The sequence below is a fragment of the Mirounga leonina genome, unplaced genomic scaffold (genome assembly GCF_011800145.1).
Source record: "Mirounga leonina isolate KUSES-001 unplaced genomic scaffold, KU_Mleo_1.0 Mir_125, whole genome shotgun sequence".
Taxonomy (NCBI): domain Eukaryota; kingdom Metazoa; phylum Chordata; class Mammalia; order Carnivora; family Phocidae; genus Mirounga; species Mirounga leonina.
The window spans coordinates 43784400-43798881 of record NW_023270305.1 but is presented as its reverse complement, the minus strand read 5'-3'; the positions used below and the strand labels follow the sequence as shown (position 1 = coordinate 43798881).

General features: G+C 51.4%; 1 protein-coding gene across 4 annotated transcripts; it reads left to right on the top strand.

Moving 5' to 3' along the window:
- The first annotated feature begins 1733 nt into the window (after positions 1–1733).
- On the top strand, positions 1734–11564 carry NAGK (N-acetylglucosamine kinase). 4 transcript variants are annotated; one of them, XM_035001341.1, is made up of 10 exons: positions 1734–2044; positions 3607–3691; positions 3846–3944; positions 4737–4878; positions 5651–5761; positions 6420–6532; positions 8402–8489; positions 9400–9497; positions 9960–10038; positions 10662–11564. In XM_035001341.1, exons 1-10 carry the CDS (start codon positions 2016–2018, stop codon positions 10850–10852), a joined length of 1035 nt encoding a protein of 344 aa, XP_034857232.1. In that variant the 5' UTR covers positions 1734–2015; the 3' UTR covers positions 10853–11564. The 4 variants fall into 4 exon arrangements, with proteins under 4 accessions (XP_034857232.1, XP_034857234.1, XP_034857233.1 ...); XM_035001342.1 differs by lacking the exon at positions 1734–2044 and adding an exon at positions 2081–2401; XM_035001343.1 differs by lacking the exon at positions 3607–3691 and having other exon boundaries at positions 1838–2044; positions 10662–10999.
- The last annotated feature ends 2918 nt before the right edge of the window (positions 11565–14482 follow it).

Sequence of the window (14482 nt, the reverse complement as noted above, 5' to 3'; positions counted from 1 at the left end):
CTGCTCTGTTACCTTATTTTGCAATCCTGTATTTTACAATCTCAAGTGTGCTAGCCACATTTCAAGTGTTTAGTAGTCCCATGTGGCTACTGTGCTGGAGAGCACACGGTCTTTAGTAATGTAAGTAAAAATTAGTTACCATCTGTGTAGTACTTTAAGGTTTCCAAAATTCTTATGATATTTAAATCTTGTGTTAGTCTGGGTAGGTGGACGTTTATCGTTTCCATTTTGTAGATGAGAAGCAGCCACAGCAGCGACTGTGTATAATTCACCCAAGGTCCTCGGCTAGTAAAGCTAGTAAATGGTGCACTCAGTCCTTGTCTTTGAATCTGGGCACTTTCTCTTTTGCTTCCTTTTCTAAACAAGCAGTACAAAGGGAACCTATCATACATACAGGTCCCAGGGCTCACTGCCCTAGTGTGCAAAAAGGCACAGTCCTTTCAAAATCCACCTACAATCGTCTCTCTAAAAATCCTGCCCAGTTTAAGCCCACCAGAATTTATGAGTTCCATTATTCTAAAAACGTGTGTTGGATTAAGCGCCTTCCAGCTCAGATGTTTTGCAGATGTAAATGACACAGGTGGGCATTAAAAAAAAAAAAATCCTGCCTCTCTCTCTGATATTTTCTATGACTGTAGTGATTTACTTTTCAACTACTCCTGAGGGTTACATTGTAGTGTTTCAGCGTCCCAAATAAGTAAGTCATGTGATAAAGACTCCTCTCTTCCAGTCTAAAAGAGCACATATATGCCAAAGGTTCACACCAAAACATAACCAGACCCAACTGGCTATCAGGGAAAGAAGGTACTAGTGCAGGGTGTCTCTAAAGTAAGACAGAAGGTACCTCCAGGGATGGGGAGCGGGCAGAGCAGGGACCAGGCCAGTTTGAGAACTGCCCTGTGAAGGACTCGTCCCTAAGGCTGAAGTTCCTGAAGAGATGCCAAGGGCAGCTGACCTCACTCCTGGCCTGACAAGCTGCCCCACCGTGGGCCCGGAACAGCCTGGAGCAACCCACGGAGGCTCACAGGAGCCCCCGCCTGGTTCCGGACCGTGGCTAGTATTTACCCCCTTCTCGCTCCCTTTCCCTTTTCCCAATCCCATGGAAGTAAGCAGAGTGGGAATGGTGGCTGGAGGGCAACAAAAGGTTTCTAGTCTATGTCCCCGCGGATACCCCGCACAAAGAATTGAACTGAGCGGGTGCTAAAAGCTGACCGCCCCCTTCTCTGGTTGCAAGGACAGCCTCCAGGGCTTTTCTCCTTTCCCTGCCCAATTCTAGTTACTGCTGATTACCCATACTCGGCACAAGTGCAGCGCGAAGTCTGCGTGTGTTTGTGTACACAGAAGTATGACTTTTGCTATGGCCAGGCAGCTGCTGGGTTGGGCAGTCTAATTTTTTAAAAAGATTTTATTTGACAGAGCACAAGCAGGAGAAGCGGGAGGGAGAGGGAGAAGCTAGCTCCCCACCGAGCAAGGAACCCGGGGAGCATGACCTGAGGCGAAGGCAGACGCTTAACCTATGGAGCCGCCCAGGCGGCCGGCACAGCCTCATTTTTGAGGTGCCCCCCCAATACCCTTGCACCGAACCGCCCGGGGCCGCCTCTCCGCGCCGGTCACCCTCAGTCTACGTGGCTCATAAGCAGTGCGCACGCGGGGGGCGGAGCTGTCAGCCACTTCCGGGCGCTGGGGGGTGTGGGCAGGGCAGGAAATTGTCCAGTGGGTGGGAGCCGACACCTGTTTCTGGCTGCTCCGCTTGGGCTCCGGTATCCATCTCCGGAGGAAGGGTCCAGGAGGCGGATAGGCGTCCGGCCGGAGTCCGCAGGAGCCGCTGAGGACCGCGCTCGCCCAGCCCGGGAGTCTCGCCCAGCCCGGGCCTGGGGCTAGCGGCGCCCCGCCCCGCGCACACGCTGTCGCGAGTCAGCTGGACGGCGCGGGCGTTCACGTGACCGGGGGGGCGGTGCCGAGCGGGCGGGAGAAGAGGAAACTGCGGGATCTGCGGCGGCGGCGGCAGCACGGCCATGGCCGCACTGTACGGGGGTGTGGAGGGGTGAGTGTGGCTCAGCGGAGGGAACCAGGGAGGGGCGGCTTGGAAGCGGCAGGAGGGCGAAAGCAAGGAAGCCTATGGCCAGGCTGGCAGGCTGGTGACCTCCCACCTTAGGGGCCGGCCGCTTTGGGCTTCTGAGCTGCAGGGTCTTGCGGAGGAGGGGTGTGTGCACGCGCGGCAGTGCCCTAGCGCTTGCGGGGACTCTGCGTGTGCACGGCCACACCCGGGGCGGGGGGTCTTTTATGTTTCACGGCGGAACCACACCCCTCTCTCCCACGAACGACCCACTCCACCGTCCCCCGCTAGATCAAGAAGCTCCTCTTCCTCATTCCGGATCCCGGAGAGAGTTCAGCTGAACAGGTGTCGGGTGTGAAGTTGCTGGACTCGGGGTGGGGAGTGGGAGTGTGGTGGAAGCCGGGGACAAAGACCTTTGCCAGAGAGGATCTGGTAGCTAGAATAGCTGCCAGCCAAAGTGCTAGCCTGTGCTGATGCCTGGACACCCCCGTTCTTGTCAGCATTCCAGATCGAACCCTCTGTCATTCTCTGTCACATCTGGCCATAAGAGAGGGTGGCTTTTGTCACAGCCCAGGCACTTACTTTTGAATCTGAGATTGGGATTACTTGTGTGCTGCGCTGACTCACAGACCCCCATGTCTTTTTTCTTTTGTTAAGGTTGATCTCCCCCATCCTGTGTCTATTGCACTTTTTAAAAATCAGTACAGGAGCTTGCGCTCATCCCTGTTATATTCATGTGTAAGATATGACCTATTTTTCTAGGTTGTCGAGATGCTTACGGACATTGAATCTGTTGCCTCGTGCATTAACTACCCCTTGAAACGTCTTGTCATCTTTGAGTTTGATCAGCAGGTCTTTAGTGTCCTCTTTTGATATTCCCAAGAGTTCTGATCAATGAAGAAACATACATCACACACCACAGACCTCCCTCCAAACTACCATTTCCCCCACTAATAAGCATTTCACCATTTGGTTGCTTAAGTAGGTATAAACTCTGTCTGCCCTCTGGTCAGTGTTTCTCCCAAGGGTGTCTTGAAGAACTTGGTAGCTGGAGCTGGATCTTGAAAGGCAGCCTTTAGCTATTGTGAAAGAAGCAGAGACATGTGCCACTCCCTTTAGTCACATTTACTGCGTGTTGGCCCGTGCCAGGCATGAGGATGGATAAAGGATCGGGAGCTTGTAGTGCAGTGAGAGGCAGACAGAAAAACAAACACTCTTACCAGAATCTTTCCGAGTTGTGGGGGCACTGATGTGGTTTAACTAATGGAGCTGTGGCGGTAGGCCATGCGTCAGGGGTTTCAAGGGCTAGGTGATAGAGAAGTAGGGTCTTGCAAGGTAAGTAGGACATCCCCGAGGGAAGCTGAGCAGTAGCAACATTTCAGTCCGGTAGCACATCAAACCAGACCGCAGAAGTGGGCTTGGGAATGGGAATTGGGTTTGCCAGAGCTGTCACCATGGCCCTGGGCTCTGCTTGTGACAAGGACTGCACAAGCTTAGCTGTCCCTGCAGGTTTGTCTGAGCAAGGCTGAGTGCCCCCTTGTGTTCTGTAGGGGAGGCTCACGGTCCAAGGTCCTTTTACTCTCAGAGGATGGGCAGATCCTGGCAGAAGCAGATGGACTCAGCACAAACCACTGGGTAAAGACCCCACTGAGGGACCAGTGGGTTTGGTTGTGGTTTTATTCTCTGTAACTCCCATTAAGATGGTGGCTGGGTCCGAGTATAGCAGCCTTTTGGGGCAACACAGGTCATGCAAGCCTGTGTAATTCCTCCTTCCCTTGATTGGGGCCAGCTAATCGGGACAGACAAGTGTGTGGAGAGGATCAACGAGATGGTGAACAGGGCCAAACTGGAAGCAGGGGTGGATCCTCTGATCCCTCTACGAAGCTTGGTGAGTCTGGGGTAGAGCCTGGGAATTAAGGCGCAGAAACACAGACAGCCATTTTGACTAGAGGAGTCTGATGACTGCAGAGTGAAAGGCCTTGGGGGCTTAGTCTCTGGTCTAGAAACATGTATTCTCACCGATTCTAATGGCTTCAGTTGTCACCTACAAGCCACAAGGATGGGAAGAGCCCAGGGCTTTGGAGAGCCCTTGAGACCCTGGTTTGAATCCCAGTTTTGTCACTCAACATCTGCGAGACCCTTAGCAGGCTACTTAACTCCTCTAAGCCTCTGTCTCATTTGGGAAATGCAAGTAACGGTAGCTACCTCAATTGTTGGGAAAGAATAATGACGTGGTACATCCCAAAGTGCGTAGCGTAGAGCCTGACCTATAAGCACTTGTTAAACGTCAGCTGTGAGTCTCTGCTCAGACGTTTCTCTCAAGCTGCTGTAGCTCCGACTACCCCTGGCCGTAGCCTCAGTGAGAGGTTCTGCAGGCACAGGGAAGCCCCCTGTATTCCACACCAAGCCCACCTCCTCCGCTTGCTCTTCTGCCTGACTTTTCCGTTGAGGGCACTGCTGACCCTCCCACCCTCCAAACCTGGCATTATTGAATCCCCTCTCTGGGTTCATTCCCAGACCAGGTTCTTCTCGCAGCCAGCAGCCTCCTGGTGGGTCATTGGGTGGCGCGGAAGGAGGACTGGGGCTGGATAAGCAGGCTATGCCCAGATGTGGAGGGAAGGGCTGGGAAAGGAGCTGGGTCTGGGGCCCTGCCCACTCGCTCACATCCCACGCGGCCTAGGGCCTGTCCCTGAGCGGTGGGGTGCAGGAGGACACACTGAGGATCCTGACGGAGTTGCTGAGGGACCGATTTCCCCACCTGAGTGAAAGCTACTTAATCACCACCGACGCCGTGGGCTCCATCGCCACAGCAACACAGGATGGTGAGGAGGAGGAGGGCGGGGTGTGGTTGAGAACTGGTTTTCTTGGGAAAGCCCTTTAGTTACAGCTGGCAGAACTTGTCTCGAAATATCTGGAAGGCAGCCTCCAGCATACCCCGCCCCCTTCTCCCTGCTCTTTTTATTGGCTTAAGTCCCTGCCAGAGCAAGGACCAGACAGAAGGTGCGAGGGCAGAACGGTATCTCGGTCAGACCTGAGCCTCCACTCCAGAGGCCATGCAGTGAGGAGGCTGCCTGGGAGAGCAGTTGAGGGCTAAGAAGAAGACGGGTAGAGCTCTGTGCTAGTGGAAAAGGCCTTCGTATCCTGAGATTGGCATTTGAATCTCCGCTCCTATTTTGTCAGCAGTACCGTCTTGGAGAAGTTATGGAACTCTTGAGTTTCAATTCTCTCCTCTATAAAATGGAGGCAGTCATAGTCACAAAGGTGGTTTAGGATGTTGAATGAGTATCACTGTGTGAACAGGGTCTAGCACAATCCCTGGCTCATAATAGGTACGCAGTAAGGCAGGTAGTCACTTAGGTGGGCAAGGAGGCAGGCTTGTGTTCCTCTTCGTCTCCTAGAGAAGGGCTCTGTGTAGATTGGAGCTTCTTTGAGACGCAGGCCCTCCACTTTCAGGCGGGAAACTAGCTGGGCTCAGTTTTCTCTACAAGATGGGGTGGTGATCCCGGGGCTGGTTTCCATCCTCTTTACTCAGTCAGAAGCTGTGTGCTCCGTGCAGGGCCTTGGCCACACTGAGCCTCTGTGCCCTTTCCCCAGGTGGGATCGTGCTCATCTCTGGGACAGGTTCCAACTGCAGGCTCATCAACCCCGACGGCTCTGAGAGCGGCTGTGGCGGCTGGGGCCACATGATGGGGGACGAGGGCTCAGGTGAGTTCATGGCAGCTGGGCCTGGCTCTGAGGCTTAGGGCCCTGGACCCTTCCCTTCCTGCCGCTCCCCATCTTCCTCTCCGCTGCCCTTGGCCACCAACCCCTTGGGGCTCTCTGGGACAGCTCCTGAAAAGTTGCTCTGCGTCCAGGATAATGGCTTAGAGAACACAGGGTGCAGATGACGGACTAGTGGCTGCCCTTGGTCTCTGCAGCAGTGATTCGGATCCAGCTTCAGACTCACGCCTCAGCGTAATAGTTGTTGCCCACCTGTGTTGACTTTTGGAGTCCTTGGGGAGGAATTGACACTGTGAAGGTTACGGCCGTAGATGCCAGTCTGCTAATAGGAAAGGGTATAGAAACTCCTCCTGCGTGACCTCTTTATAGGTAGCAGGTACACCTTTTCATAGGGGCCTTGGGGGCCAGCTCATGGCAGTGACCACAGTGGTCTTTGTCACAGCTGACTGACCTTGTCTTTATTTGTAGGTAGGAGCTGGCGTGACCCAGCCTCACCTCTTGTCTCCCCCCTAGCTTTCCCTCTGTGGGTTGTCAGATACAGTCGAAATCGGGGCACCTAATTTGCTGTAATACCGAAGCTGGTCATTAACCTGTGAACTCAGGGAGACTACCCCATCTTCTTAGCCCCCTCTGCCCTCCACAGCCTACTGGATCGCACACCGAGCAGTGAAAACAGTGTTCGACTCTATTGACAACCTAGAGGCGGCTCCTCATGACATTGGCTACATCAAACAGGCGATGTTCAGCTACTTCCAGGTACTTCCCCTGCCTCTGGTAAACATGCCCACCTGGGATGGGGCAGTGGGATACTGAGCAGCAGTGAATGTAGGAGAAGAACTGGGTGAGCCGAAGGGAAGGCAGGGTGAATGTGGGTCAGAGCTGGAGGATGGAGAAGTTCCAGGTGAGGATAGGATTCGTAATGATGGGGGTGATACATACCAAGAGGATGTCAGGCGTGAGGAGTGGGCAGGCTGGGGACAGGTGGTTAGCTAGAATTCATTCTTGGGCAGCTAGGCCCTGCTGGGAGATGAAGGTGGATGCCATTTCAGGCTGGAGTGAGAAGTGCGGGGTGAGATCAGGAGGTGGTGTACTCAGAGACAGCAGGGGAAGGTTGAACAGGTGTGTCAATGAGCTGCTTCTGGCCTGCATGGGTCAGGGAGGAGAGCCTGTGACAGAGGTGGGGACGGTGGGCGCCTGGGTGGCTCAGTTGTTAAGTGTCTGCCTTTGGCTCAGCTCATGATCCCAGGGTCCTGGGATCGAGCCCCTGCATCGGGCTCCCTGCTCCGCGGGAAGCCTGCTTCTCTCTCTGCCCCTTTCCCCCACTCGTGCTCTCTCTCTCTCTGTCTGAAATAAATAAAATCTTTTAATTAAAAAAAAAAAAAAAGAGGTGGGCAGGGAGAGTTCTTGGGGGAGGTATAACCTCCTACCCAGGGTTGTCCTCTGTCTGGGCCATGCTTATTTGTAGTGGACTAGGAAGCAGCTGTTTTTAGCTGAACCCGAGGTAAAAGGGGAGAGGAGAAGGAAGATAAGTCTATTCGATAGACCTCTCTGCATGGGAGCCACTGACATGAGCTGGGGACGGGCTCAAGGAAGGAGATTAGAGATGCTGGAAGGTAGGACCTGTATTTTCAAGGTTCGGGGATTAATTGATTACAGAGAAACTCTGGCCAGGGCCAAGGTGAGGAAGCGGGAGGGACCAGGAAGAGAAATCACTTTCGATAGCGGCTGCTGTGGAAGGTGCAGTTAAGCTACCCTGACCCAACAGATTGGTTCTAAATCCCGCTAGTAGGTCTGCCACACCCTCTTTTAGCCTTTAGTCATTCTCACAAAGTCACTACAAGGATTAAATGCGATCGTGTGTGGAACATGCTTACTGTATGGCTGTAGGTGCTCACATTGTAGCCTCCCTTCTCCCATTTTAGTGTGTACTCTGGGGAAGCGCCCATCCCTCAGTTCCTGCAGAGGCCGTTTGTTAGGGTGAGAGAAGGAACTTCTATGGTCAGAGGAGTTTGGGAGAAATGAATAGATTTCTGAAATAAATTTACACAGGGCCTTTAATTTGCTAGTTCACACTGTGACCCTGAGAGCCGCAATGTGCAGTAGTCCTTAGATTCTTTTTGCCAAAGAAATCTTTTCAGGAGCACCTCAAAGAACTGCAGAACGGGGCGCCTGGGTGGCTCAGTTGGTTAAGCGACTGCCTTCGGCTCAGGTCATGATCCTGGAGTCCCGGGATCGAGTCCCGCATCGGGCTCCCTGCTTGGCAGGGAGTCTGCTTCTCCCTCTGACCCTCCTCCCTCTCATGCTCTCTGTATCTCATTCTCTCTCTCTCAAATAAATAAATAAAATCTTTAAAAAAAAAAGAACTGCAGAACACACTTTGGTGCATATAGATCTGTGCTCTGTGCTGTGTGTATCCAAGCTAATCTGTAAGGAGTGATGGAATCCATGTGGGGAAAATAAAGAACTTCCCTCAAATGAGAAGTCTCAAATCCTTGTGTTCTCTAGAACTTAAAAAAACAAACATTATTCCAGCTTTTCAAACAGAGACATCAGGAAGATCAACTTGGGTGGGCAGACTGCACATTTTCCTTTGCTTCTGATAACTGTGCACTTTCTGTCTCTCAGGTGCCCGATCGGCTAGGAATCCTCACCCACCTGTATAGGGACTTTGATAAATGCCAGTTTGCTGGGTTTTGCCAGAAAATTGCAGAAGGTACGGCGGGGCGGGGGGAGAGGGCAGGGTTTTATTTGGTTTTGTTCCCCCCAAAGACTTCCCTGATTGGGGGATGGAGTGGGGTTCATATGGGAACTGGAAGCTAATTTCCCTTTGACCAAGTGACTTCAGTTCTTTGTACCTTGGGACTGGTAGGCCTTGGGCAGGGGCCAGAAGGACATGTGAGTTGTATTGACAATTGCTTCCTATTATCTATGTTTCTCTTCTTGACAGTTGCCGTGGCTCGTGCAGGCTATATGTCTGTTTCTGAGAAATTTCTGAAGCAATTGTCCTTTGGGCAAATCTGTAATTAAAAAAGATAAAAAAACAAACTAATGATACCGGAAGAGCTAGGAGATCATAGAGAGGTTCGGCATGGTGGGTTGGGGGTCAGGAGAAGCTAAACCGTAGGGCTTGCTTGTCTGCACAGTGCTGTTTCTCCACTATAAGGTTCATACTCCCTTCGTTTGGAGGCCCCTCTTAGATCTTGCTGGACTGAGGCCCTTTCAGAGCAGAGCTAGGGAGGGGCGGACGGACAGCAGACTATTGGTTGGGGGGTGGGGCAGGAGCACCCGCCAGCTGCTCCCAGAGTTGGGAGACCTTCAGGAACAGACTCGGTCACCCCGTGTAAGCTGGAGTACAGACCAGATGCCACTGTGCTTCTCTAGTGGGGACGGCCGCTCTCCTGCGCCCGGAGTGAGCCACCTCGGCACAGGACATCCCTCCTCAGCCGGGAGTAGCTGGTGGGAGTGGGGCAGTAAGGATGAGAGACCGCTTTGGGGGCTTGAGGTGGGCATCCATTCCTAATTTGGACCTTTCCTAGCTATAGGTGCTCCTCCTGTTTCTACCCTGCAACAGAGGACAGGCAGCTCCCTAGGTACTCACCAACTACCTTCCCCCCACCCCACAGGTGCCCAGCAGGGAGATGCCCTCTCCCGGTTTATCTTCAGGAAGGCTGGGGAGATGCTGGGCAGACACGTGGTGGCAGTGTTGCCTGAGATTGACCCGGTGAGTCGAGGTGGGAAAGGAAACCTGGATGCTGCTGGGCCAGATTTGGCTCTTTCCCCTCAGGGATGAGACTCTCCCATCAAACTCTGTAAAGGGGGCACAGTTTTAAATGAACTTAGGGTGTGAGAAAAACTCTGTATAAAGTCTCTAACACAGAAAAGTTCTTGGGTCCAGTGCCTCGCCTCTGTGGCTGGCCCGCAGCCTGTATTTATATAGAGTAAATTGCTTTAACATTGTACATGTTTCCGTCCACTTCCTCCCTTCTCTTTCCTTCCTCTGTATTGTTGCTTCACCCTTTTTCCTTTCCGTTCTCTCCCTTGGCTTTATGATTCTCCCTTTTCTTCAATCTACCTTGGCTAGAGGGAGAGTAACAGGGATCGGGTGGGCTGGTCTTAAGAAAGTACCTACTCCAGCGCTGGAGAGGTTTGGTCGCCCCCAGTGTCCACTTCTGCTCTCCGCCAGGTCTTGTTCCAGGGGAAGATGGGCCTCCCCATCCTGTGTGTGGGCTCTGTGTGGAAGAGCTGGGAGCTGCTGAGGGAAGGTGAGCCTGGGGTGGGCGGTGGAGGGGGGGTACCCGGGAAAGCTGCCTGCCCCGGGGAAGACTTGGGACCTGGGCCCTGAGGCCTAGACAGGCCACAGCCCTCTGCCTTCAGTCTGCCAGGGAACCCTTTTACTGTGTCTCACTCAGCTTCCTTGAACTCTTAAAAAGATACTCTTTTTCAAGAATTTATTAGCTATGCACCACTTCTTAAAAATTGGAGAAAGAACTCTGTTGAAATGAGAGCTTCTCACCTGCATGTGGTGACATCTCTAGTCAACACAGTTGCAGCCAGAAGGAGAAAAGGTGTCTTCTTTGCCCTTGCAGTGTTGGTTCAGGTAGCTGTGTGCTATCATTAGCCATCCTAAAGTAGTTGGAGGGCCCCACTGCTTCCTTGGAGGTCCTGGCATTGGGTCCCCGGTGGCTGCAGGCTCCAGTACCCCACAGCCCTTTCTGGGCTCATGTCCCGGTGCCCTTCCTGTTAGGGAGTTGGCAGGACCTGCACAGGAATGCCTCAGGGCTTGGGCCTCTCCTTTACCTCCCTGTCTTTGTCCCACCTTCTCCTGGTCTCGACCACAGGGTGCTGGTCTACTCTCACCTCCGCCCTCTGCCCTCTTTCCCTTCAGGTTTCCTTCTGGCGCTGACCCAGGGCCGAGAGCTGCAGGCCCAGAACTCCTTCTCCAGCTTCACCCTGATGAAGCTGCGACACTCCTCTGCCCTGGGTGGGGCCAGCCTCGGGGCCAGGCACATCGGGCACCTCCTCCCCATGGACTACTCTGCCAATGCCGTTGCCTTCTACTCCTACACCTTCTCCTAGGGGGCTGGCCCTGGCTCCACCCCTCCAAGCCCAGTGGACACTGGGTGCCGGAAAGGAGGCTTTTTTCCTTTTTTTAAAGAAAAACACATCTAAAAGAGAATAAATGCACTTTACCCACTCCCCAATTAGATCGTGTTACCAAGCACACTTGCTGTGTAGATCCTCAGTGCACCTGCCAGCAGGTATCCCAGAGAGCTCAGGAATGGCTGTAGTCTAGGATTTAAAGCCCCGTGCCCAGGTGCTTGGCCTGTGGTTTGCAATCTGCTCACCATACAGTTTGGCAGATAATTCATGTGTGCTATCCCTCCCCATGCCCCCCAACATTAGCATACTTAAATGCCGTGCTCTGCCAGGTAACTGTGATCTCAGTTTCTCCTGTCCAAGTGAGTAATGATTCCTACCCAGCCATTTGTGCTGGAACTAAGTGTTCTCTGTGGCCGTAACCTCAGACACTTAACACCCTCTCCTGATAGTCCCAGTAGGATTTAGGAGATGGTACCATTCTGGTCTGGGAGAACTACCTCACTGGATTTGGTACTTAGAGGTAAACAGCACATTTTGCAGTTTTTCCCCTATGAAAGAGTTCTTGAGAGGTTATGAAGATGGCTGAGATCTAAGAAGGCCAATTAGACACAAGGTGGCCTACTTACTCCTCGTGACTTCTAGCCTGGCTCTGGTTATAATATGACATTTTGCATTTGTTGTGTGACACGAATGATGAACATCAGTGAAGAGCAAACATGATTCCTGTCCTCTGGATACTGTTAGTTTAATCAAGCCCAAAGCTTCCTGTTGGGCGGCGCATGGTGCTTGGTGAACTGAAGACAGATCGTGATCCCCAGTGGCTGCCTCTACGGGCGTTCAGAGTGAAAGCTGTTAGAAGGCATGGAACATGTGCGTCAGTCATTCGAGATCTTGTTTTCAACTAAGATTTTTGTCTTCCTCCTCCATGAGGTGTCTGATTCAGTAGGTCAAGGAAGAGGTGGGAATGTTCATTCCTACCAAATACCTTGGGTGATTTGTGCTGCAGAGGTCCAGGATCTGCACTTGAGAGAGCTCTACCCTATAGCTTTTGAGTGCTGATTAAGCCCTTGAAGAGGTCTTGGATACTTGTTTCTCAGGTCAAGTGACACTGCTTTCACAGTGTAGAACAGAGTGGCAGTGGCTCTCCTCCCATCACCCTAGCCCAACACAAGCCGGGGTTTTGAGCAATAAGAACTCAAGCCAAATTCCTTCTGAGGAGACAGGCAGCCATCTTCACATCTCCTGTGGTCTAAACCACTAGGAGCCAGCTTTCAGCAAGTCCCATACATCTGATAAAAAGCTTGCAAAGAGGAGAAAGAGAGGAGGTGTCTTTGCTATATCTCACAGTTCAAAGAACACTTACTAATGTGCAGGGAGCTTTGGAGTTGTGTGTATATGTGTGTTTTTAAGATTGATTTATTTTAGCGCACGAGCAGGAGGGGCAGAGGGAGAGAGAATCTCAAGCAGACTTCATGCTGAGCTCAGGGCCCGATGTGGGGCTTGGTCTCATGACCCTGAGATCACAACCTGAGCCAAAACCAAGAGTTGGGCACCTAACACGACTGTGCCACCCAGGCACCCCTGGAGAAGTTTTTTACATGCTCTTGGGACCAGGAACAAGCAGTATTTTGGATTTAGAATCTAGACTCTCACTGGTGGAGAGTTTATATTCTTCAAGGATATGGCCATCTCTCTTCGTTAAACCGTTGTCTAGGCTCTACTATTCCAGTGGGAGAGCCAAGCAAGGAGCACATCGACTAATTTTGTTAGTCTTAGTACATAAATATTGAATAAATGTTAGTTGAAAAAAATAAAGCCAGTGGGCGTCTGGGTGACTCGGTTGGGAGTCCCAACTTGTGATTTCGGTTCAGGTCATGATCCCAGGGTTATGGGAGTGAGCCCTGCATCCGGGCTTCACGCTCAGCTGGGAGTCAGCCTGGGATTCTCTCTCTCCCTCTGCCCCTCCCCCATATTGTATGCACGCTCTTTCTCTCTCATAATCTTAAAAAAAAAAAAGACAGTATTAAAGTGTATACAAGGTCCAATGTGTTCCTAGATCCTTTAGCCAGAGATGTGACGAAGTGCCTTATTTTCCAGTTAGTAAGGCTTTGTTACCAGAGGTTGCAGGGCAGAAAGTCATAAATCATTTTTGATGAGTTTCCCCCCCTTTCATTTAAACTTGCAATCTCCTTCCTTAATAACAGGAGCAATTAATAGGATTCCATACTATCAAGGCCTTGGAGATGAGCCTGTAACAGCCTTGTGACAAGGCAAGAGCTTAGAACAAGAACTGGACTCAAATGAAGCCAATGCTGCTTTAACCTACCTGTGCGATTTCATGACCGGCACAGCCTCCTCTGTCACGTTCATTCAGCAAACCCTGAATGTCTTATGGCTGGCTGATGGGTGCTCTGAGGATTAAAAATGAGTACACCCTTACCCCTTATACCAACTGAGAAGTTGTTAAGAATTTATGGAACTGCATGTTTACAGTATCTGCTTTTCTGTAATGTATTCTACTTCAAGTAAGTTTAATGAAATGTTTTAAATGAATGAATATAACATTCACATCTTCAAGGATGTGAATAGCTCAGGCCCTGTGTATACATAACTATAGTATCTCAGGAAGCTATACACAGGCAAGTCTGCTCAGATCTTCTTCCCACCCCCCCACCCCCACCCCAGTTTTAGGAAGGCAACAAAGAAATAACTGCACTCAAAACCCAGAGGCCATGGTCTGGTCCCATGATCTTTTGCCACATGATACAGCCCCTCGGAGAATCACTGGGAGGTTCAAGCTAGGTGTAAACTGAATAACTGTGAATTACCAAACACCCCCACAACAGAACGGACGATGTCTGCTTGTTAACCCACTAGCCCGGGTACCTAGAACAGACTGGTCCCTAGCAGGCTCTCAAACTTGAGTAGTTGAAAGGCAGATTCAGAACCTTTACTTGTTTTCTAGATCGGAGTCAGCTTTCCCCTGAGGCAGGAAGATAACAGCTATCCAATTTCCTTTTCAGTCCAAGGATTTCCTGTTAACCACCTTTGTTCAAAGCTGTACACATTACTGTGCACATTTCTGCCTCTATGTATTAAGCACCTTCCCTGTGCCAGGCAGTATTTTGAAATTAAATTCAGTCTAATTTTCACAGCAGTCCTAGGAGGGAGGTGTCGCGTCTTTATAAAGTGATGCGCAGGCTGGAGGCACTAAAAGTGCTGGAGGTGGGATTCACTCAGGTCTGCGACTTCCAAATCCAATGCTTTTGCTACTTTGTAACAGTATTTAGAATGCAAGATGATGCAGCTGAAACCATGGTCCATCTTAAGACAGAAATCTCACAAGGGGCACCTGGGTGGCCCAGTTGGTTAAGTGTCTCTTGCTTTTGGCTCAGGTCATGATCTCTGGGTTGTGAGATCAAGCCCTGTGTTGGGCTCTGCGCTCAGCAGGGAGTCTGCTTGAGATTCTCTCTCCCTCTCTCCCTCTGCCCCCCCCAAATAAATAAATCATTTTTTTTTTTCTCTCTCACAAATACACACCACACATACATTCCCTGTACGATGATATATAATCACCCAGCCTTAGGAAAAACAGTATGACTGCCG